General features: G+C 35.3%; 1 protein-coding gene across 2 annotated transcripts in view; it reads left to right on the top strand.

The window, feature by feature from the left end:
* The first annotated feature begins 3,309 nt into the window (after positions 1 to 3,309).
* Positions 3,310 to 18,802, top strand: part of LOC149533624 (Thioredoxin superfamily protein) — a 29,143-nt gene continuing 13,650 nt past the window's right edge. Inside the window, exons 1-3 of one of the 2 annotated variants that reach the window (XM_089804207.1) lie at positions 3,310 to 3,838; positions 10,327 to 10,470; positions 10,679 to 10,715. In XM_089804207.1, coding sequence (XP_089660333.1) covers positions 3,594 to 3,838; positions 10,327 to 10,470; positions 10,679 to 10,715 — 426 coding nt within the window. In that variant the 5' untranslated portion in view covers positions 3,310 to 3,593. The remainder of the gene's footprint in view (positions 3,839 to 10,326; positions 10,471 to 10,678; positions 10,716 to 18,802) is intronic. The other variant, XM_089804206.1, reaches the window with a different exon arrangement.

An 18,802-nucleotide genomic window follows, 5' to 3' on the forward strand; every position in this document is an offset into this window, starting at 1 on the left:
ATATAAAGTAAAACATACAAGTACACCATACACATACAAGTATGGGGTAAGTAACCATAGAACTCAATATAAATCACACATCTAACTATCATCATGAGATAAATGAAATCACTATATGAACATACATGTATCATCGTAGAAATAATCTTGAACACATGAAATAACTAAGTAACTCATCACATAATCAATTGAGTATGAAATACCATTTAATCAAATCCGATAACCAAGTACTGATAATCATTAAACATAACCATAAAATAGGCCTAAAAGAATCTAGCAATCCAACATAAAAAGTCAACTAGGGGTAGGCATTACATATTACAAGGCATAAAAAACATCATGCAATCCACAATGTACTTTTGGGTACAACTATGATGATGGCTCACTAAGTTTTCATATGTTGTTTGCAAGCATTGTCTCTGGATCATCTCACAGTTGGGCTCCATGGTAGATAACAAATTCTCTTACTATCTTGTCTCCATCTCTGACTCTCCTTTGTAAGAAATCCCTCTTATTTTTGGTGACAACACTTCCTTGAGCTCACAATTGCATCCCCCATTTCTCATAGTGCTCCTGTACCAATTTCTTTCTAAAGGTGTCTCTTTTCTTTTGCAGTCTTTTCTTTTCATAGTGGACATGAGACCCTCCAAATATATCATAGTTTTGAAATAAAAAAAATCTATTATAGTTTAGAAAAAGAAATGAAATGAATCGAAGTGCTACTTAAAAATGCATGTATGTATTGTATTTTGATTTTAAAAATATATATTAATAGTTTTGAGTTTTGAAATATATATAGTAGTTTTGAAATAAACTTAAATGAATGATAATGCAAAATAATTTTAAATAGAGTAATATATAACAGTTTGAAATGTAGTTTTAAAATAAGATGAAATGAATGCTAATTTGAAATATATATAATAATTTTAAAATAAACATGAAATAAATTGCAGTGCCATTCATGTAATTTTTTCTTATATTTGTGATGTACTAAACTATATATTTGATTTTTTTTTTCATTCTTAAAATATATGTTTGTTGGATAAAATATAAGATCTCGATAGTTTTGGCATATAACATATTGCTAGTTTTATGAATTGTGCTCTTAAGACTTAGAAACATATATTTATACTTTCTGGAGATATTATATATCAATAGTTTATATGACGTTTTGATATATAGTATCATTATGATATATCAATATATTATCAATAATTTATTAAGAATGAAATGAATGGTACAAATTATATCTATTTTGGCTGTTAAAACGATTGGAGAGTTCTTTACTTATATGTTAAATTGTTCTGTCACTTGTAGCGTGCTAAATTTATATTCGGTACAATTATTTCAACAGTTGTAAAATTATTTTTCATAAATAATTCTATAAATTAATCACATATACAATTGGAAATATTTATGGAAGATATGGTTGAGTTGAGGATAAATATTTTAACATATCATGAATGGATATTTACAATTTTGTATTTCTTTTATTGAATCTAAGAATCAGTAGTAGATAAGAGGACTTTTACAGGATTAGAATAACTAACGAGCATTGGTGAAATATGATAGAAATATTGTGCAAGTTCTACATTATTGATATTCTTAGTGTTGCACAATATTATGTAGTATTGGTGAGATATGATAGAAATATTGTGCAAGTTGTACATTATTGACATTCTTAGTGTTGCATAATATTACGTAGTGTTTATGACACAATATAAAATATGTTGAAATTATTTTCACCGTCTATGATGTTTTCCTTAGATTTGATTGTTTGATGATTAATGTATAATCAAAACCATATAAGAAAAAAAAAATATAATCAAAATCATAAAAGAATAAAAAGTAGTTAATAAGATTAATGACACTTGATTTGAATGAAATTTAAAGTCACATTGACTGACTTGACCCTTTTGACTATTATGAAAGAATCCATTATTTTCTAGAGCTATCCCATAATGGATGAACAAAAGTGACACAAACAATGTCAATATCAATTCAATGACAAAAGCCAACTTTTGAAACCAAATGCCACTTAATTTATGAGGAACATCCAAAATGCATTAGACATAATAAAGAAATGAAATAAAACTGTAATAATATCATTGAAAAACTCAGGAAATGATATGAACATAACAATTGTCTTGGGGAGCATGAAATAGAACTTATTTGCAATGTAAAGAACAAGAAAAGGAATAAATTAAATGTAGACATAAAGTTCCTTGGAAAAAATAGTTTGTATCTACATTTTCATGTGACAATGTTGGGAAAATTCAATATGAACCTACAATAAATTACGACTTTAGACACCTGTCTTGAAATACATTGCAAAACATGTAACAAAAGCAAAAAGTAAATTTGAAACATGTGCTGATTTGCTAGGAAGAATATCTCAAATTCAAATAGCCTGACGCTTTATACATATCACAAGTTCTTGTCTGTAGTTACTATTGGTGGAACTATTTTTAGCATAATAGCACTCATCCTCCCACAATTTCAGCTCCCAATTGAAATTTATCCAATATTAATTTACATTTGGTAAATGTAACCTCTCGCTAAATTGAGTGTGCATTTGTGACACAATTACAATAGACAAAGTAATTGTAGGATAGAGAAAAGGGTATTTATGGAAGAGGAAATATGGATAAATAGATATAGCTATACTAGAGAGAGAGAGAGAGAGAGAGAGAGAGAGAGAGAGAGAGAGAGAGAACTCTTATCTTTAAGTGTTTATTTCACATAGCTAGAGTATCTATTTCATATTTGAAATGATAGTTAGGACGATAAACATTCACCTATCTCTATTTAATCCCATCCCTCTCATTACCTTTAACCTCTATTAATATGTATCCTATTTTGTTGCATGTATATGTTGTAGCACATTTTTGAGAATCATAATGAGTATGTAGATCTTAAATATCTAGATGGATTTCATATTTGATCAACTTTCACTTCTTGAAAAAGACCCCAAAATATAAAGTAATCCATAAACAACAAATGTAATATTTATGACTATAAAATAATATAAATAGAAATGTTCTATCAAATGTGTTAATGGAACTACAAAACTTAATTAAAACAAAAAAATATAGTTATGACTATTCATAACATCATTAAAGATATACAAGACTATAGACTTAACCTTTGCACCTTGAATGATGCAACCCTATTATAAACTTCCCATTAAATTTATGGGAAGAAAGAAAGAGGGAAAGAAACAAGCAAGGGGAACTTCATCCCGGACCGGTTTTGTCGGTCGGCAGTGCAAAAAATTACAAATATATATTATTCGACTCTAGTTCGTCTGTGGCAAAACTTTATCGCTGCCAATTTCTGAACAAGAAAAAAAGTAGCAGGGAATCTACGATTTTTCTCGGCGTTGCCATTTTCCCATGCTTAGCTTTTCTTGAGATCTGTTTCTCACAAGTTTGAACGATTACTGTTTGTTGCCATTCCCATAGTTTTAATCAATTTGGAAACATTTACTTCGCAACCGTTTTCGAAACATTTGCTGAAAAATTGTACAATTTGTAACACATAGAGCGTTTCTTCTCGATCTACCTGGGAGCCCAATTATATCGTGCAGCGGGATGGGAGATTACCATTTCGTGTACAAGGATGTGGAGGGGACAAGCACACAATGGGATGATATCCAGAGGAAACTTGGTAATCTGCCACCAAAACCTGCTCCATTCAAACCCCCTGCATGGACTCCCGCTAATGATGACAAGCCTTCCAAATCCAAAGAATGGCTGGAAAGCAAAACTGAGGAGGAGTTGGAAGACTTGGAAGATGACCCGGATCTCGACGATGCTCGCTTTCTCGAGGAATACAGGTTTTCATTTTCATTTTCTTCCTGTTCTGCATACGCATTTGAACCTGCTTAAAAGAAGTTTGATTTTGTTGGGCCGAATGAGGAATTCTACAGGCCCTGTCTGCAAGGGGTTTGAACTCTGGTCTCCATTATTACAAAAGTAGTATTAGGAGGAAGGATTTAGAGATGAGACTATCGCTTCTTTAATTTCTTTAGTCTTCTCAGCAAAACTGGAGAAATCAACATGGGCAAAAAGTTCTTAACGGAGCAGCAAAAAAACCCCACTGAAAACTGCAGTGGTCCAAATTTTGAAAACTCCATGCTAGCACTTCACACTGAAATAAAATTTAAATGCGAGATATGGACAATTTCACTAGGTACAATGTAGCTAGTTTATATTACTTCGGATGTGTGCAGGTGCTCGGTGTAACATTTCATGTCTGTTAACAAATCTACCTTTTCCTTCTCGTCAGTCATAATGGGATTAGTCTCTATCAAACACACCTGCCCATTATTTAGAGCTTGGAACTGAGATCAAAGTTTATATAAATCCATATAGAGAAGAACGAAAAAGCCAACTGTCAAGCCAGAGATAAACATAAAGCCATCCAAGAAAAAACCAGGAATAGAGCATGAGAAGTCCAACCTAAAAATTCTGTGCCATGCATTGAACAGTGCAGGCAGCTCTGCCAAGATTATACTGTCCCATTCCTTATGCCAAACATTGTGCCAGCTTTCACATCCACCATTCGTCTTGAACACAGATGAGATGGAAAGGGAGAAAGGACAAGGGAGAAACCAGAGGAGGGTGGCAAGTCTAGGGAACATTAGATCTAATATAGCAATCTTTAAAGATGTTGTCCTTAAAATTACCCAGGCTGTTCCAATCTTCATTAAGCTAGACGTTTTTAGTCTTTGATTATTTGAATGAGAAGCAACTCTTTTGTTGACAAGAAAACCAGCAGTGGAGTTTGCTTCCGTGCAACGATTTTGGATGGATGTAAGGTCAAAGAGGAGATGAGCGTCGACACAAAATGCAAATAAGAATTCTTTCCTTATTCATCCTTGCAATGATCATGGAATAATCATCATCAGACCAAGCATTTTCACGATCTTCTCAATATCCATGCTCAGACAATGGGTAAGGACTTAAGTGTATAGGAACCAAGTTTGGAGTGAATGCCATTTATTTGAAGTACTTTCCAAGCAAAGACACTAATTGCCATACTGTTATTAATTACAGTGACGCCCACACTGTAGCATCTGATCTATCATTTACCTTTCCATAAGTTTTTAGTAAATTGGAACCAGGTTTGGCAGGAATGCCATTAAATGGTACTTCTTTGGAGCTAACTTCACCAATCCTCTAGAATATAGAATAGTAATTTAATGGTTTATGTTGAGATTTTCTAAAGGATTGGTCTTGCTAAAAATTGGTGTTATTTATTTCACCTTTCCGTTTTAAAACTTGACCATGACCAAGGGAACACTTCTAGTTGATTCTGTGATAAACTGCATTCCAGTTCTCACACCCCAGCTTGTAGTCCAGAAAATCAACTGTTACACATCCGTTGCTTTTCCAAAATCTAATCATGGACAATTCACATTCTACACCAGACATTTTTATCTCCTGCAAAATTAAGTTTAGATTTGTTTTTTTAAATTCTCTATGTTAACATCTGTTGTTTGTTATGGGCATTCAGGCCCCTTAAATTTAGGAGAAAACTGTATCTTCTTTATTTTATTTGCCTCTACATGATTTTTATGAATCTTATCCATGCTGCCATCCCAAGATCCTGACTTATTAGTTCGAGGGCCAGAGGCTCTTTCTAATTTGTATAGCTGGAGCTCAACCTCAATTACTTGTATTGCTGCCAGGTTGTTGGCTGTATGGACTAATGAAGTCTCTTTATTGTTAACATTAGCAGGATTTAGCCAGAGAAACTTGTTTCCTCCAGAATTTCATAAGAGTTGCCTACTCAAAGACTGAATTTATGAAAATTATTTGTAGTTTTTTACTTTTTGTACTTTGCTAATGGAGATTCTTGTTTTCTGTATTTTAATTCTTACTCTGATTAAATCCAGAAGGAAGTTCAGTTCTGTGTAAATCTTAGATACTACAATGTGCTGATAACAGTCCTGTTGCTTTGGATTGAATTGTTTTCAAAAATTCGTGGCATCAACACTATCCAGTACTGACGTGGATTTACTCAGAAAATTAATGCTTGTTTTATCTGCAAGCTAACTTATAATGTTAATAGTATTAACTTTTGGCTATTTCAAAGTTATGATCCGTTGCATTGTTAAGGTAATCTATAAGCCTCACCAGAATATCAAAGGCCCAGGTATTGTAGAATAAATTCGGCATGAGATTTACTATCTTTGGTACCAATGGTTTGGGGAAGCTCAGGCTTGTACTCCAGTAGTGAGATTTCCTCACCAATAGGAAAGGTTTTGAGGTTCCATTAGCTCTATTAGTCTAACTAATTATGAACATGCAGCTGTGCTGATCTTGAGCTGATTTATTAATTGGTATTCTTCCTGCCAAGCATTTTAACAATCTGAATTCACCTGTCTGGAATTGTTAATCAGAGTAAACCTTGCTCTTGAATTTGTGTTTCTGGAGCGTTTGCAAAAAATCACTACTATTTCTAACTGTCAATCAGAGCAAACCATTCTCTAAGCTTTGCATAACTGGATGCTTTCAAAGAGTACAAAGCATGCATATATCATTCACTATCCTCATCTTCTGCAGCAGTTTTTTCAATACTATCATCAAAAATACAAATCATCAATGAGTTTCTGTCAAAGTGCAACACAATTGACAGCTTGGCATGTAAAGATGGCACCATATGGTAACATATGTTTGTTATCTGGCAGCAGTTGAGTTCTGTACTTGCTTCAGTGTCCTTTAGTTTTGTGTAAAATCACCAAACATACAGCAAAGATTCACATCTACTGATGAACTCTGGGTGCTCTTTGATCTAATTCTAGTTTTAGAGAGGCCTTGAAGCTGGAAAAGGCTCTGCTCTTGAAACTCCACCCTCCTCTTCTTGACACCTAAAAGGCTAAAACTACTTAAACATTGCTTCTTGCATGATATGCATCCCTTGTTTATAGATAAAACAGAGGGGATTTGTGGCTACTATTTGTGCAAATGCTTTATCTTATCATCTGTTACTTCATGTTTGCACTTGCTTTTGAGAATCCTCCACATACTTAATTATTTCGAGAACCAGGGATAGTCTGTGTGAGTTCGGATCCTATATTTACTATGTAAGATGACCAACAATTTTACAAGATTTCCTTTTAATATGAACATTAAAGAAGTAAAATAGCTTGACAGAGGTAGCCTGATGGAGCTGGGAGTAATGTCGTGGCTCAAGATTTCCCCCTCTACTACCATCTCCAGCTATAGGTTCTATACCAACAGATGCATGCTGAATATAGAGGTTTGGTTTTTACTTAATTTTTAGCAGTTTAAATCTGGTTGGAATAAAATTATTGTCATTCTTCTTTTGTTTTTTTAGTACACTCCACTACTTGCCATGGTTACCCTGGCTTCCCATGTAAAGCTGGACTTCATCTTTGGACCATCTGGGAAGACATGCAGTCATTGGAATTGATTTTCTTTTAAGTTTGCTTTCCTTATTTTTAAAAAATTTTCTTATATCGTTTTAGGACTTCCTCCTCTCGCTTCTTTGCATTCTCGTACTTTAAGTTACAGGAGTTGGCTAGACCTTTTCACAGCCTCTTCCGACTGATTTAGATAAGAATATGCAGATTTTATTTTCCAGCTACTACTGTCATGTTTGAAGTGGTATTTCAGAGATTCCTTGATTTCCCTTACTTATCAAAAGTGATCCTAAGTGAACATTAATTCTAGAAGGTTTTTCTTGAGCGAAGAAAGTGGTCAAACATAATTAGGAAGGTGCTTCACACTCTTAGCAGACTCCTTTTCCTCCTGACAGAGGCAGAGGCAAAGACAAGATAAGAAAGATGGATTGACAAATCCTGACAGAGGCAGAGGCAAAGACAAGATCCGAAAGATGGATTGGCAAATCTTTTTGTCCAATTTTGGCAAACTTATTATGAATAATTAAGATTATTCTTAGTCCAACCTTGCTGACCAGCGAATGTGTACCATTCCAAACTAGACTGAAGGAGATTGAGGTTATAACAATAGCTTCTAGAATTATCAACTGAGTTGTCTTTTTTCGATTGCAATATTGCTTTACTTAAAGTGGTTGTTGATGGAAGCACCAGACCAGAAAAAGGTACTTTTCTTAACTTGAAGATATGTTGCCTCATATATGTCTAGATCTTTCCATTTTTATGTCTGAGCCTTTAATTTTCATCAGTTGGAGGTATTCTGTTACTTTTCCTGGCCAGGATTTGCTAAAGGTGTGCTTGGGCCTATTAATGCCCAAAATGGAAGACAATGGACACGAGTTAAGTCAAGCAGAATCCTAAAAAATGGCTTTTCCTTTGTTTTTCTTTCAACATAGACATGCTTGATCACTGATCCATGTTTTCATGAAACTTCATATTTATCAGCTTGCTATGAGAGAATATTTTTTTTATAACCATCGAGTTTAAGTATTTCCTTTGCAATTTTTACACCATAATTAATTCCTATTATTTATAATAGCCCAATATAGTTTTCCTTAGAGAGCTTTGTTTGTGAATTTACTCCATTTAAGACTCACACTTGACACTGCCAACTCCTCAGAGCAGCAAGTTTTTTGTGCAACTTATCTTTACTGGTTTTTCATTAGGTTTTTCTGTGTCCAAGTTCCATCATCATTAATCCTAACGAATTTTGGCTTCTCTAGCTGACTAGGTTTAATTGTCATTTTTTTTCTTTCAAACTATTCCTTCTTCCACCATAGCCTTCTTTGATGCAACTAGGAAAATTATCTATACATTTTGGGAAGTAACTTTTTCATGATTTTTATTCGAACTGATTTCCATGCTACAGAGCCAATAATCATTGTTTTCAACACAGGATTTCAAGATAATTTCAACATATATGTGAGCTTAAGTCCCTAGGGCTATTTAGGTGTTATCTGGGTGACAGATACAAACTCTCTCAAGAATTTACTAATACCTTTTACTTTTAGGAACATGAGAGCTTATATATTCATCAGACAGGTTAAACATATTACTCATGCTGACACTTTTGGAATTGTCTTGGTTTGCGGAGTGGGAATGAAGTTCATGATTGCAAGTGTAGTTTGGAGCTGTTGAAAAACCAAAGATCTACTGAATTACCCAAGATCACGATGAATAGGCCTATAAACTTGATCCTTACTTCAAATTGTGTCTTGATTCTCCATTTTGAAAAAGTCCATTTATGAAGAGTCATTGAAGTTCAACATTCCATGAATCTGCATCAATCACAGTTTGAAGTCATACAGATACTAATTGAACCAAACCTAGAATGTATGCAACAGATACTAAAGACCAGTGTAACACGGGGACGCATCCCCCACCAAAACCGGGCCGCACTTGAGATGGGGGGACGACGTCTTGGTGTCTCGGACGGCACCACTCAGAGTGCTATCTGGCAAGATGTCTCCGAGACGTCTCCGTATCCCCTGTGGGTGTGGGGGGACATGAGTGGGGACGCCGAGATGTCTCCTGCAGCAACATGATGGGGGACATTAAAAAATAAAAAAATAAGGCATTATTTTAATATTATTTTGGTTCTATTTTTGTTATAATGGGATGTGGGGTCCATTCCTTCCTCCTCCTTTGTTCAAAAGCCTTCTATTCTTTATTTTTATTCACTCCTTTGTTCAAAAGCCTTCTATTCTTTATTTTTATTCACATTTGCATTTCTATATCTGAAAACTGATATATATTATAAATTTAAAATTATATAATTTGACACTCTTTCATTTGCTGATGTTCAATGTTCATTGTTTGTCATTTGATCATGAATCTAGATGTTCTAGTTCAAAACTTCAATGCAATGTTCAATGTTAAAGTTTTTTACATCTTTATATCTTATATTGTATAATTGTAGTACATCTGTTCACAAATAGCATTTTAAGTACCATATGTATAGTATATACACCCCTGCTTCCCCCACCACCACCCCTACCACCCCCCCGCCCCCCCATCTTGCAGGGCGGTGTAACTATGCTAAAGACACAACATATTTAGTTGTTTGGATTAAGAAATATGAGTGTGGCTAACTAATTCTTTCAAGATTGGAATTAGACTTTTACTTGATACTTATTCAAATCCAATTGAATTTGATATAGGTGTTTTACATATCCATGTTTCATGCAACATTTTATAATCTTGCTGGATGCCATGCTTTTTTAACTGTTGTTGGTTCTATTTTCTTTCTCACAAGTTATAACTTCTATATAATGTCTGACATGCTAAAGAACTAAATAAATTTGTTATAAAAAAATGGCTTGGTCAAAATACAGGAGATCAAGGTTTGATGTAATGCAGATGAACCTCTCACTTTATATGATGTTATATACCTACAGGAAGAAACGACTTGCAGAGTTGAAAGAAATATCAAGGAAGCCACGCTTTGGATCGGTTCTTCCCATTGTTGGTTCAGACTTTGTTCGTGAGGTTTCACAAGCTCCTCCTGAAGTTTGGGTGGTGGTACATCTGTACAAGGATGGGTATAAACTTGTCATGCCCAAATTTATTAGTTATTGATTTCTCATTACGACTGTATGTATATTTTCTCTTCAAAGCAAAGAATGCTAAGTTGAATTTACCATTTGAAATGGTTTGCTCTTTGAATTTTGAAGGATAAATGAAATGCTAGCTAAATATCTATTTATTCTTGTCTTTCATTGTGATATTTATCTTTATTATTGTTGATAGGTATTCTACGATGGCAGAAAGGGTGGAGTTGGATGGTGTGAGTGTGTTAATGTTAATATTTATCTTTTTAGTTTAAATTTGACAACCATTTATATGTCAAAATCTTAATATTAATTATAAACAGAGTATATTTAAAAAAATTTAATAAACACTACATAAAGTATTTGCTAAAATTATTAACTTCATAGATATAACTAATCATTTTATTTAGAAATTTAAATAAAAAAATTAAGTGATTGCAGAAAATAAATAGAGACACCAAGAAATATAAATATTTTTAGATGTAAATTATATTTCAATAATTTTTTAATAGATATCTATTGGCATTTCTTTAGATAGATCTCTTTAAGATATCTTAGATCTATACTAGTGTAAATAAGACACGTTGAACCCCCTGAGCATGTTCTTCCCTCATTTAAAAAGATGTCATCATTGTTTTCACTTTTCCTATTTGATTCTCAGTTTTTCTTTGAGACATAGTGTAAGCCTCCATGGCTGGACATGTACCTGTAAATAACATGCCTTTTAGAGTAGGGGCCATTATCTCATTGGAAGGCTATACATATAGGTCATTTGCATTTCAAAGGATTGTTTGTAGGTTTGTGAGATAGACCTCTTTGATGGTCATTGTCTGGCAAGACATTGCACACTAGCCATGTAGATGCTTCTGATCAGCATTTACTTGGTCAGATGAGACCCACAATTTTTAAATTAGTAGTAATTTACTATTTATTCTGAATTCCAGTGCTCTTAAAAGCTATACTTGACCATGCCTTTTTTCTTTCATTTCTATCCCATAGTGAAGCTTTTGATATCTTCTTATGTTCCTTAGGTTGGCCATTGTTGTGGGTTCTGCTTATCAGCCATCTGTCTAATTTCATGATTTCATCCTAGACTCATCATAATCAACAACTGATCCTTTTTTTCTGATGAATATTGTTAGACATGCACAATGACCAAATGCTTTGATAATGTTTGCAAACTGCTCAGCTGGAAACTCCAACAGATAATGACTCATGGCTTGCAATCTTGAAGCAAATTCAAACAATTACTCAGTTATAACTCTTGATTAGCAAAGCTTGCTTAAAGGATTTGCCTATACGTCTGAAGCCTGTTGTGACACTCCCTGTTACAGCCCTAGTTATAGCATTAACAAATTAAATGCAACTTCCCTAGACCTTTTTCTTATATGTGTGATCTTAGTTATCGATTCGGGCACGTCCCAATTTGGATTCATGTATATATATATATATACACAAAGAGAGAGTGAAATAGAGAGCAAATTTGATTTGAACTGTATTTGGATGTTGGATAAAAGGGTCGTTTTAGGGATAGAAATCAAAAAATAATTAAAAAAGTCATTAGATAAGTTAGATCCACTTAAAACCTTGGCCTGCCGGTCGATCCTTGAGGATTCTTGCTGGAACCTTGAAGATTCGTGCTGATTCAGGCAGGATCCTTGTTTTACAAAGTGAATTCGTCTGGATTCGTAGGCCATGAATCCACTGTATAAAACAAGGATCCTCGGCATGGAGCCGGATTGGGTCTGAATCCAGATCCATCCTCTAGGGCATGAATCTGGTAACTAACTGTGTGATCTATTGAGGCTCACAATGTTACAAATGTAAATGGCGGAATACTTGAATGAATTAATCAGAGATCAAACTGATCTATATATACAAAGAGGGGAGTTGAATAGAATAGAAACATTCTATTCTAGACTACACCTAAATATTAGAAACATTCTAATATTTACAGAGATATAATAAGATATAATAGTGAGCATTAAAAAGAAACATGAAGGTTATTTTAATACCCCCCCTTAATGCTCAATCTATTTACTACACCAATAGATCCCCTGAATTTAACAAACTTGTCAGGACCAAGGGGTTTAGTGAAAATATCTGCTGATTGCTCTGAGGTAGGAACATAGCGTAACTGAGTAGATCCATCTTCTACTAATTGTCGGATGTAATGGCAATGAAGCTCTATGTGCTTGGTTCGTTCATGAAACACTGGGTTCTTGGCAAGTTTGAGTACGCCCTGATTGTCTGAAAACAAAGAAGTCGAACCTGCTTGAGGAATATGCATATCTGCAAGCATCTGCCGGAGCCAAATTGCTTCACAAGCTGCCTTGACAGCTCCTCTATATTCTGCTTCTGTAGAGGAGAGTGCATGTGCTTGTTGCTTCTTACTGATCCAAGTAACTGCTGCAGATCCGATACTAAACACATAGCCAGAAGTAGATTTCCTATCATCAACTGAGCCGGCCCAATCGGAATCAGTGAATCCATTGAGCTGAGGAGTAGTACTCCTTGTGTAAAGAAGACCATAATCTAAAGTACCATGTACATAGCGTAACACACGTTTCGCTGCAATCCAATGATCAGTCTTGGGGTTTGTCATGAACCGTGAGATGTAGCTGACTGCAAAACTGAGATCAGGTCTAGTAGTAGTAAGGTAGATGAGACTACCTACTAGCTGCCTGAAGAGTGTTTCATCTACAGGAGGAGAAACAGATTGTGCGGACAATTTCAGACCAGTCTCCATTGGAGTGGAGGCAGATTTGCAATCCTGCATTCGAAACCTATCAAGCAAACTTCTGGCATACTTGGACTGAGACAAAAAAATACTATTGTCAGTCTGCCAAACCTCAATACCTAAACAATAATGAAGCAATCCGAGATCTGTCATATCAAAAGTTCTGCATAGATCCTGTTTGATTTCTGAAATCAAATGTTCTGAATTTCCAGTAATGATCAAATCATCCACATAGACAACAAGAAAAAGAATATCATTACTAGAGTGTTTAATATATAGATTACTGTCTGACGGACTACGCTGAAATCCTTGAGCAACCAAGTAATGATCAATCTTTATGTACCAAGCCCTAGGGGCCTGTTTAAGACCATAGAGGGCCTTCTGGAGTCTACATACTTTGTGTTCTGAACTGGCAACCTTAAAACTTGGGGGCTGCGTCATGTAGACTTCTTCTTGTAATTCACCATTGAGAAAGGCGCTCTTCACATCCATCTGATGAACTTTCCAACCATACTGAGCTGCAATTGCAAGAAGAATGCGAATAGTGCTCATCTTGGCTGTCGGTGCAAATGTCTCCTCATAATCAATGCCTTCGCGCTGGGTGAATCCTCGAGCAACAAGTCTAGCTTTGTATTTGTCCAAGGTACCATCTGCATGGTACTTGACCTTATAGACCCATTTACAGCTAATGGGTTTCTTCCCAGGAGGGAGATCTGAAAGAACCCAAGTGTGGTTCTTTTGAAGACTCTGAAGCTCAGAATCCATTGCTTGTTCCCATTCTAGAATTCCTTTGGCCTCTGCATATATCTGGGGCTCAGGGATACTGTGGATGTTGGCCATAAGCGCTATATTAACTGTGTTGTGCTGAAGGCTCTTATTTCTGGAGGTTCTACCCTCAATGAGTTCATCAGGACGAAGATCACTAATCGTTTGAGCCCACCATTTTGGCCGAAGAGTCGAGGAGCCAATATCAAATGCTGACGGAATAGCTGGATGAGAAGCAGGAGCAGGAGTTGTATTATCTGGAAGTGACTGAGGTGGTGTATCAGTAGCATCAGATGACTCATATAAAATAGAAGAACCCAAGTCAGAGATTGTTGAAGACTGAATCTCGGAATGTGGTGGGGAGTCAGAGAGCGGAAATGGTCCAAATTCCTCATCAAACACAACATCACGACTGAAGATTAAACGATCAGTATTTACATCAATCAGTCTGTAGGCCTTATGTGTGTGACTGTATCCTGTAAACATAAGTTTCTGGCTTTTGGAATCCAACTTAGTGCGTTTGGCATCAGGAATCCATACATATGCCAGAGAGCCAAAAACTTTCAAATGGTTGATCCTAGGTTTGCGACCAGACCAGGCTTCCTCAGGAGTCTTATGATTAACTGCAAGGGTGGGTGACCGGTTAAGAAGGTAGACAGCTGTGGATACTGCTTCTGCCCAATATTTTCTGGGAACATTTCTATGTTCTAGCATAGTCCTAGCCATTTCTGTGATGGTACGGTTTCGACGCTCTACAACACCATTTTGCTGAGGGGTGTGAGGTGGGGTGAACTGACGTCTAATGCCATGAGTAGTACAGAAGGTAGAGAAAGCAGAAGAATAGAATTCCCCCCCATTATCGGTCCTAAGAGTACGGATGGAGGAACCAGACTCTTTTTCTACTAGAGCTTTAAACTGCTGAAATACAAGAAAGGCATCTGATTTTTGCTTAAGAAAATATACCCACATTTTGCGACTGAAATCATCCACAAAGAGTAAAAAATACATGTTCCCAGTAATAGAAGGAGTATTCATAGGACCACATACATCAGCATGGACTAGCTGGAGTACTCTGTATGCTCGCCATGATTCACCATTCTTAAATGGTGTCCTATGTTGCTTCCCTGCTTGGCAAGCTCCGCAAACGCGATGGTTCTGGGTCTGAATATTAGGTAGGCCATGGACTAAATTATCTCGAGCAAGTTGTGCTAGATATTGAATGTTTAGATGACCGTATCGCTGATGCCAGAGACTGCTGAGAGTGGATGATTCGGCGATGAAGGCATGCTCAAGGGAATCGCCTGAATCTACAAGCCTATAAATACCATGATCCTCAAGACCGAAAGCAAGGGTAGTGCGGGAAACACGATCAATAATCGAACACTTATTTCCACTGAAAACGACATCCAACTGAGGAGAGTGCTTCATAATCTGACTAACAGACAGAAGATTATGTTTCATGCCAGGAACATAACATACATTAAGAAACATGAGTTTTCTTCCTCCAGACTGAATCTGAACATTGCCCTTGTCGACAATATTGTATTCTTCACCGCCTCCAAAGATTACTGAGTCAGAATAGGGAGTGAATTTAACAAACCAATCACGCCTATGAGTGAAATGTCGGGAGGCACCAGAATCGATGTACCAAGCAGAAGATTTCACATGATTTGCAGGTATGCTGGCCATAAAGGCATGGTAGATAGATTCTTTCTGCTCTGAGTGTTGGGCAGCATTGGCGTGCTGTTTAATTGAGTCCAACTTTTGATGCTGCTGATACAGATGCTTATAATATGTGAATATTTCAAATGGCACAAACTTCGAAGTGAGAAAATGAAAGACCCAGAAAAATTGGAAAAGTAACCAGAAAAGAGCTCGAAAAACCCAGAAATAAAATGTTGTCAAAATCCGGATCCGCTGGCTTGAAAATCGAGGCACAAAAAACGAGGCACCCACAAAAATCTGATGAAGACCCATTTGAGATTTCAAAAAACCCACCAAGAATATGTACTCAGAAATTTTTTCCGAAGTCAAAAACTAGGGTTTCGAGCAGAATAACAGTCGGCGGCCAAAAAGGTCAAAAAGTCAGAAAAAAGATGTTTGCAGGTGAAAAAAACAACAAAACCCAGCAGCTGAAACGCGAGCAGAATATCCAACAGGGATAGACAGACCCGTTTTTGAAAAAAACAACCAAAAAATCGCACTTTTTGAGATCTGGATGTGAACAGATTTGAAAAAACGACCTTCAGATTTGTGACTTACAGACTAAGCTACGGGTTTCCAAGAACGCCAGTAGCTGAAGACACAATTTTTCAATCGATTTGCACAGAGGGTTTAAACCCTAGCTCTGATACCATGTTACAAATGTAAATGGCAGAATACTTGAATGAATTAATCAAAGATCAAACTGATCTATATATACAAAGAGGGGAGTCGAATAGAATAGAAACATTCTATTCTAGACTACACCTAAATATTAGAAACATTCTAATATTTACAGAGATATAATAAGATATAATAGTGAGCATTAAAAAGAAACATGAAGGTTATTTTAATACACAAACCATACTTTACACTTGAAGGAGAGTTGCCATGTAATTCTACACTAGAGGTGTATAAAATGTGACGAAAAAAAGTTATTTAATGTAGGTACAGCCAGAGGATGATGATACATTTGATGACTTTTCGATAATAATTGATCAGTGATTTATGATTGTTAATGTTGACATTATTAGTTTTGAACTGAAACATTGATATGGTGGTGTGTTTTAAGTATTGACATTTTCCTGTCATTTGGTCTAGAACATTAATATATATGGTGGTGTATTTTGTTATGCTACTTTACTATTACCAAAGCGGTGTATGAACTTATTTGCTGCTACATTTACTCACACATAGCTTTAAAAAAATGGTTTTGTACGGATGAACACAAAACTATTTTGAATCCACCCCAAGACAATTTTGAATGAATTTCGAACCCTAACCAAACACGAACCAGGACAGCAACTATTATCTGGTTCTCCATGTTGTACAATTAGATCATCCTCTAAGATAGTAATACATCTTAAATGATAATCCATGAACTCATGGGAGATGACAATCTTTGCACCTTGTGGATCATGGTCTAGTCTAAAGCAGATTTTATAACAATAGTAGGATAAATGCGAGGTAGAAGTTCTAGAACTACATGATTATTTGTTGAACCACAAGACTGGGACTGTCTAAATGCCATGTAAAACAAGGTTGAGGATAGCAATAGCATGGAGGGCCTATACCTCCATAGTTTCCTTAAGGATTGATGACATCATCACATGATGATAGATTTTTGTGATAGTGGTCTGGAAAGCTTCCATTCTATCTTGGCTAGAGCCTTCACTTCTACATAAAACTTTCATATAAAAACAATGGGAGCCTTCACTTCTACATAAAACTTTCATATAAAAACAATGGGACTTTTTTTGAAGGACAAATTGAGAGTAAATAATGGAATGCAATGGCTGCAATAGGAGATTAGAGACCATCCTAGGTGTATTAGTTTTTGGACTTGGATCCTTTCATTTTGGCAGGATAACTTTGTCACATAAAAAAATTTAAAATTGACATTATAAAACTTGACGAGTTCTCCATTGATGGATTTGACTCATAGCTGAGACAATTTGCTTGATTTTTGCTTCCAATGTAATTAGTGATGCATAGAAGGTGTTTGTTTTGTATTCCCCAAATGCTGAAACTAATTCTATAATTTAAGTTTATTTTTTTAAATAACTAATAATTTCTCTGTTTTGTGGGGAGTTTTCGTGGAGATTCAAGTGATTGAAGGTTTTCTCCAGAAAATTCCTAATTTAAATTAGGCTTTAGGTTTAGGGTTTCTATAAGGTGGTAAAAACATACTAATGTTGTATTATAAAAATAAAATTTATGAGCATGCAGATAAAATCTAATAAAAAAATGAGAATCCTAAAATATTTGCAGGGGATATGGGTTTTTCTTTCTTTACAACTCTTGGCCACACCAATAATGGCCATATTTTTTGGTTATTGCTCTCTATAATACATACACATAATGTAACACACACATGCTACATAATCCATGCATATTCTGTTTTCCTTTACATAATATAAATGGATTTGATTCCGAACCCTTGGCCCTGTCTTGTTTGATTCTCTCACCTTCAACAACATATTTGAGATAAATTCCTTGTCTTGTGGTATTTTTCTGTATCTCTATACACCACCCTTGAACTACCTCAAGTGATTTCTGTATCATGTAATATCTATGCATTCATATTTCAACATTGGTAATATCTATAATATATGCACCGATGGCATAATCATCATTTCAAAAATATCTTTGACCCTCTTAAAATTTTTGTACAACTGGTGTGAAACAATCTTATTCAATTCCCAACCATTCATTTTTTGATACTAACTTATACTGTTTAAAGTTTACGATCCAAATGCTTTTTGTTAGTATCACTAGATTCCAGGCTGTGGTACTGAGAGATTGCACGCTTACAACATCTAATTCAATATTCGATTAACCCCATTGTGATACAAGTCATATTTATTAATGAAGAAATATATTAGTCATCTCTCCAAGCAAAAATATCCTAATCTTTAAGAACCCATACCCATAACATTCGGTGCTAGCTATGTCAATCTTGCCACTCACATACTTTCATTCCATCTTTTGATCCTATTGATTTTTTGTAAATATATTTTTTTTTTGTTGTTGTATATATGGGTATTACTGTACCATCCATCATGCTCGTTAATAGTGGCGATTGCAATTTTTTTGAATTAAAGATAGTTTACAAAA

This window comes from Cupressus sempervirens, chromosome 10, assembly GCF_028749045.1.
Source record: "Cupressus sempervirens isolate cs-2001-9-10 chromosome 10, ASM2874904v1, whole genome shotgun sequence".
Lineage (NCBI taxonomy): Eukaryota > Viridiplantae > Streptophyta > Pinopsida > Cupressales > Cupressaceae > Cupressus > Cupressus sempervirens.